General features: G+C 40.9%; 1 protein-coding gene across 1 annotated transcript in view; it reads left to right on the top strand.

Annotated features, from left to right (window-relative positions):
• Positions 1–3,796: 3,796 nt before the first annotated feature.
• The window catches only part of ITK (IL2 inducible T cell kinase), a gene marked incomplete at its 5' end in the record, with an annotated part of 49,451 nt that continues 46,680 nt past the window's right edge, over positions 3,797–6,567 (top strand). Inside the window, one exon of the mRNA XM_080672687.1 lies at positions 3,797–3,943. Coding sequence (XP_080528813.1) covers positions 3,797–3,943 — 147 coding nt within the window. The remainder of the gene's footprint in view (positions 3,944–6,567) is intronic.

Genomic DNA, 6,567 nt, shown 5'->3' with positions numbered 1-6,567 from the left:
CATCGATGTTTCTAGCTCTCTATCCCTCTCCCTTCCTCTCTGTGAAATATCAATAAAATATATTTAAAAAAAAAAAAAAAGTGCTCCCAGGCTGGCATGGAGGATCCAAGGTCACCAGGTCCCAAGCTCCTTCTATCTTATGTGTCATTGTCCTCAACATATAATTTCTACCTCATAATATAATACAGCTGCTCCAGCTCCAACCACATCCACATTCTAGTCAGCAAGAGGAAGGAAAAAGAGAATGAATATGGTATGATGATTGCCTTTAAGGACATTTCTTAAAAGTCATATTCATCACTTACGCTATGTTCCATTAGCTAGAATTCAGTTACATGACTGAAAAATGTAATCTTTTTTTTTTAAATAATCCTCACCCGAGGATATTTTCCATTGATTTTTAGAGTGAGAATATTGATGTGAGAGAAACACATTGATTGGTTGCCTCCTGCATGTGCCCTGACCTGGGCCCAGGCCAGGGAGGAGCCTGCATCCTAGGTATAAGCCCTTGATCAGAATCGAACCTGGGACCCTTAGTTTCGCAGGCTGACACTATCCACTAAGCCAAACCGGCTAGGTCTGAAAAATGTAATCTTTATTCTGGCTAGCCAGATGTCCAAGTAACCTTTAGAGAATCAATTACCTGGGAAGAAAGGGCGAATAGATACTTGTAGAAAATAGAAATCACTGTCTCAAACACATTTCAAAAGCATATATATATATATATATATTTCTTCTTTTGGGAATATGTCTTAAAACCTCAGAATGGGAGAGGAGGGATCATTTAAAATGTCCCCTTCCCCACCATTCTCAGTGCCTTGATTATGCAGGGGCAGCCAATATATGAAACAACATTAAACTGTAATCTTATAATTTACATTTTAAAATTAATTTTAGATAATTGCATTCCTATACAGCAAGAATGATCGTCTTGTTTCATTATTTATCTCTGTACAGTATATGCCATCTCTGCCTACACTGAGATTTCTTTTCTATTCACGCTAGACAAGGGCTCACTATTATACTTCAAATACGTACTAATTCTAAGGCAAGATACATAGTATCCACCATTCACAGCTTCAGTTCCCAAAAAGGCCCCTCACAAGGTAACTAAAGAGCAGACAAGGTAAGGAGCTCACTCATATATAATCAGCTTAGTAAGTGACAGAACTGGGATTCCAACACACTTTTGTCTACCTTCAGAGCCAACGCACCTTGTTTATTATGCCATTTTGAGAGATATACTTATTTTCTGTTTTTCCACTAAATTTTGGAACAGAAAAGTAATTATCTACCTGCAGTGTAGAGAGATTTCTATGGGTTTTTATTTAAATTATTTAAAATAAAAAAATTTCAATGTTTTTCTTACGTGTTTTATGCTTCATGTCTCTTTTAATTGTCTGACCCAGTTTGGTGATTATTTACTCAACACATCCTTTTTTATGTGCTAGGCACTGTGATGGTTGCTGAATATATAATGATGAGCAAAACCACACATAATCCTGACCATCACGGACCTTCTAGACTAGTGGGGAACACAGGTATTAACCCAAAAATCACCCTCCAAAATGTATAATTGCAACTGTCATAAGAGGTAAAAGAGACATGTATAAGGTGTCATCTGGGCATAATTGGTGGATTTGAGTTAGGAAAGCCAGGAAGACTTCTCTGAGGAAGTGACATGCAGGCTGAGACTTGCAGTATCATTTAGAGGTAACCAGGCAAAGTAGGGAGAGAGACTGCCCTAGCCAGTTTGGCTCAGTGGATAGAGCGTCGGCCTGTGGACTGAAAGGTCCCAGGTTCGATTCCGGTCAAGGGCATGTACCTTGGTTGCGGGCACAACACCAGTAGGAGGTGTGCAGGAGGCAGCTGATGGATGTTTCTCTCTCATCGATGTTTCTAACTCTCTATCCCACTCCCTTCCTCTCTGTAAAAAGTCAATAAAATATATTTAAGTAGGGAGAGAGGATGTTTCCAGGCAAGATGAACAGATGTTCAAAGTAGCATAAGGAGCATGCATAAGGGCTGGAGTGAGAATGCGTGAGCGAGGTGTGAGATGAGAGTGGCAAGGAAGCCGGAGGGGGAGCCCTGCAGTACCTTATGTAGGGGCACTGTTATTCTCTGTTACAGATGAGAAAAAATGAGACTCAGAGCTCTTGAGTAATTTGTCTCATCTCTCAGCTAGTTAGGTGGTGGAGCCAGATTTCAAGCTGCGGTAGGTAGAATAATGGCTCCCCTACAGATACTCATGTCCCAGGAACCTGTGAATATGTAAGGTTATATGGCAATGGGAAATTAAGATATGAAATGAAATTAAGGTTACTAATATCTGACCTTAAAATAAGGGGGGGGGAGGTACTTTATTTTATTTTTTATTGATTTCAGAGAGGAAGGGCGAGGGAGAGAGAGTCAGGAACATCAATGATCACCTACCTCCTGCATAATCCCTATTGGAGATCAAGCCCACAACCCAGGCATGTGCCCTGATCTGTAATCTAACTGGTGACCTCCTGGTTCATAGGTTGATGCTCAACCACTGAGCCACACCAGTCGGGCAGGGGGGTTATTTTATATTATCCAGGTAGTCCCAAGGTAATCTCAAGGGTACTTAAGTATGAAAGAGGGAGGCAGGAGAAGGGCTTACAGTTGTGAAACAGGAATTTTTAGGGGTAAAAAAGACAGGTTTTAGGGAATTTTAGAAATTAAGGGGACTATGGAAGAAACACAGGGCTGCAGAGCAGCAGAAGGTATATTTCCATAGAATAGGGGAGCTGAAAAGCTGCAAGGGCGGGTACATTTCCATAGAATGAGGGAGTGGGAACAGCAAAAGGTCTGTATTTACAGAATAAAGAGAAGGAAGCCCTTCATCCAGAAGGAGAAGAAGAAAGCCCAAAGGGAATAGGAAAACAATAAGGAAGGGGGGTGGGGGGAAGAGAACCTCACATGTTCCATAGCCAATCAGAGGGGATATCAAGGCACCGAGATCTGCAGCCTATATAAGCCATAGGGAAAAGGAACTCAGAGGGACCCTTTCCCTCTCCCCACGTGGGAGTCCGTTCTGTGGGACTCTTTCCCCTCCCCACGTGGGAGTCTGTACTTGTTCTTTAATAAATTTCCACCTTGGCTATACCATCTTCTGTCTGTGGATTCATTCTTCGACGCCAGCAGACAAAGAATCCGGGTTCCAGTCCAAAATTTCTGCATCACTAGAAGCTAGAAAGGGCAAAGAAACAGATTCTACCCTAGAGATCCTTCCCTACTGACATCTTGATTTTAGCCCAGTGAGACCCATTTTGGACTTCTGAAGAACAGAATGCTAAAACAATAAATTTGCAAGTCACTGAGTTTGTGAAAATTTGTTACAGCAGCAATAGTAAACTAATACACAAACTATGCCTATTGACTATGTTCCTATCCTTTGTGCTACATGCCTTACCTATTGGATAGGCTAACCCAAGAACTATAAAGATTAAACTCTAATCTTTCATGTCATTGAGTCTAAATTTTTTCAGATATCATTTTCAACCCATACAGCAAAGAGTGTGAGTATTTTATTTACATATGCCTCTTAGTTTTGTGAATTTCGAAAGGATGTGGTTATGGCCTTTGACATCAGAGGGGAAGCTCAGCGATGTTGACTGAACACTGATAGAAAGATAACGTTGGAGGCAAGTTGCCTCTGAACAACTCTCTCAAGATCAACTGCCTCCCCATCGCATTCCTTGCCCTGAAGCTGTTTCCTCTGGTTGTGCTGAGGACTGATGCCCAAGGTGCATCACTTTTCAAGAATTGGATCATGAACAACTCAAACAACTCTATCCTCCTAGAAGAACAGCTCATCAAGAAATCCCAACAAAAGAGAAGAACTTCTCCCTCGAACTTTAAAGTCCGCTTCTTTGTTTTAACCAAAACCAGCTTGGCGTATTTTGAGGACCGTCATGGGGTATGTGAGAACTTTGTTTTTTTGGTGTTTTTTGTTTTTTGTTTTTGTCTTTTTTAAAACAGTATTTTCTACTGAGACTAGGCTGAATGATGAAGATATACATGGAATAAAATAAGGACACAGGGGACACAGACATGCTCATTAGAACAGCCTAAAAAGTACAATAAGAGTAATCAGAAGAAAATGTGGAGAAAAGTCAAGAGATGCGGTGGTTGTGTTAGGTGATTTTAGTCCTAAAATCTATACATGAGTAAATTTAATATTAGCTTTTCCCCCCTTCAAGTTTGAGTTCCATGTTTAAATTCTAATATTTCATGTGGCAAATGTTATGATTGGATAGAATTTAAACTTCACTTGAAATAATTACATTTTATGGAAGATAGATTAATAAAATATTAGCGGTCACTGGGACCTAAGTGATGATCTTGCTCTGTTTCCTTAATGTATATTGGATGAAATCAGTACTTGGAATGGTTAAGTGATGGATTCAGTGTCAACATTTTTATGAATTCAATTCAATTTTGTTTCAATGGTCATCACTCATCTGATATCTTGGAAAAATATTCTTTGGGCATTTAATTGTCTCAAATTTGCAAGGTACAATGGTAAACATTTTTATCCCTTATAAACTTTTAGGAGACTAGGATTACCATGCAGTTAAGTGTTAAGCAGTACAGACCAGAGGTTCTTATCCAGAAGATTACAGCTTCTTAGCTAAGTTAAGGATTAACTGAGCCAGTAGACTAACTTAGGAATTTTGTGAGCCAGTAGACATTACTTCAGTAATGAGGATTAACAACAACACATTTAACAGTCAGCTTTCATGGGCCAGTATAAGCCATTTCTAGCACACTGGCAGCTACATACAAATAATCTCTGAAGAGGTAGGCATCCACTAAGCAAAATGCTTAGCTGCACATGACTGACATCAGATCCTGTTCAGGAGTGAAAGAGAGGGCCTCAGGGACTGTGTATAAGCATGGGCTGGAAGGGGCAGCATAGACGGAGCAAGCATCACAGCTTGGTGAGGCCAGTGTAGGCAACTAGAGTTGGATTCATATCCTCCCTCTATCACTTTCTTGCTGTGGGTGAAATTTTTAACCTCTTTAAGCCTCTGTTTCCTATTTGTAAGGTAAGAGCTTCAATACTACCTACCTCAAGTGATATTGAATACTTCATGAGAAAAGTATGTTATAAGCTTGGCATTATAATAGTACCATCTCAATCTTCTGAAAGGCCCTCAGGGGAAATGGAAAGGTTTCCCTATTTTCATGACTCTGCACCTTAAAAATCAAGCTTACTGTGCTCATGATGGCATGGAAGCCATTACCATTTACATGGGATGGAATGAATCATCAAGTTCATCATTCTAGTCACTTTCTCGAAAGGGTCATCACTCCTCATGGATGCTTCCCTTTAGCCTACAGCTGATCTAGCAACAGAACCAGCTCTTGTAACATGCACCCATCCTAAATGAAAAATGGCAGGTGGCGAGGTGGTCCCCTTTTCTTGCTTTTATGGCTTTGACCACTGCATAGTGGTCAAAACCACTTCTGGTGCTAGACGGATCTATGTCAAAGACTAGCTCCCCACTTAAGAGCTGTGTGTCTTTATGTAAATTGCTTAATGCTATATGACCCTCTAGAAAGCTATTTATGTCTATATATACTAGAGGCCTGGTGCATGAAATTCATGCACGGGTAGGATCCCTAGGCCTGGCTGGCAATCAGGGCCGATCTATGGGACAACTGGCAAGGCAATCGGTGGGCCCCCACTGACAACCGCCTTGGCTGGCCCTGGGGCCTGTGGGCTGTGGGCAGCTCCTGCGTTGAGCATCTGCTCCCTGGTGGTGAGTGCACATCTTAGTGACCAGTTGTTCTAACAGTCGGTCCGCCGTTTGGTCGATTTGCATATTAGGCTTTTATTATATAGGATATTTTTTATTGATTTCAGAGAGGAAGGAAGAGGGAGAGAGAGATAGAAACATCCATTTTGAGAGAGAATCATGGATCGGCTCCTCCTGCAAGTCCCCCACTGGGGATCGAGCCCACAACCTGGGCATATGTCCTTGACCCGAATCAAACCTGGGACCTTTCAGTTCACCAGCCAACACTCTATCCACTGAGCCAAACTGGCCAGGGCTATTTATGTCTTTTAAAATGATTAAACAGTTCTTCTTGATCTTGTTTTCTTTTAATGAAATGCAGGTCACAATTATTTTAATAATAGTAGTTAAATAATATTTACTGAGCATTTACCACATGTCTGTCACTGTGCTAAATGTGAGTGTTTCACCTAATCCTTACAATCACCCTATAAATTAGCACCTATTATTACCCCAGTTTACAGATCAGGAAACTGAGGCAAAGAGAGTTTAAGTAACTTGCCTGAGGTTTCATATGTCTCTGGAGCCTACACAGACTCCCTGATTAATGGAGCTTATTACTATTAGCAGTTGTTATTCATAGGTAATTGGGAACTCCACTGGGTTATTACAAAGTGCAATGCCTTCTTGTTCTGAAATCCTCCAAGTAAGGGCAGTCCTGGAAATCAGAAACCCATGCCAAATGGTTCTTCTGCAACAAAGTGTATTATGAGCACTATCATTTCCACATAGACCGCAG

This window comes from Plecotus auritus (assembly GCF_963455305.1).
Source record: "Plecotus auritus genome assembly, chromosome: 6".
NCBI lineage: Eukaryota > Metazoa > Chordata > Mammalia > Chiroptera > Vespertilionidae > Plecotus > Plecotus auritus.
The sequence above is the reverse complement of the archived record's forward strand: the minus strand, read 5'-3'. Positions and strand labels throughout refer to the sequence as shown.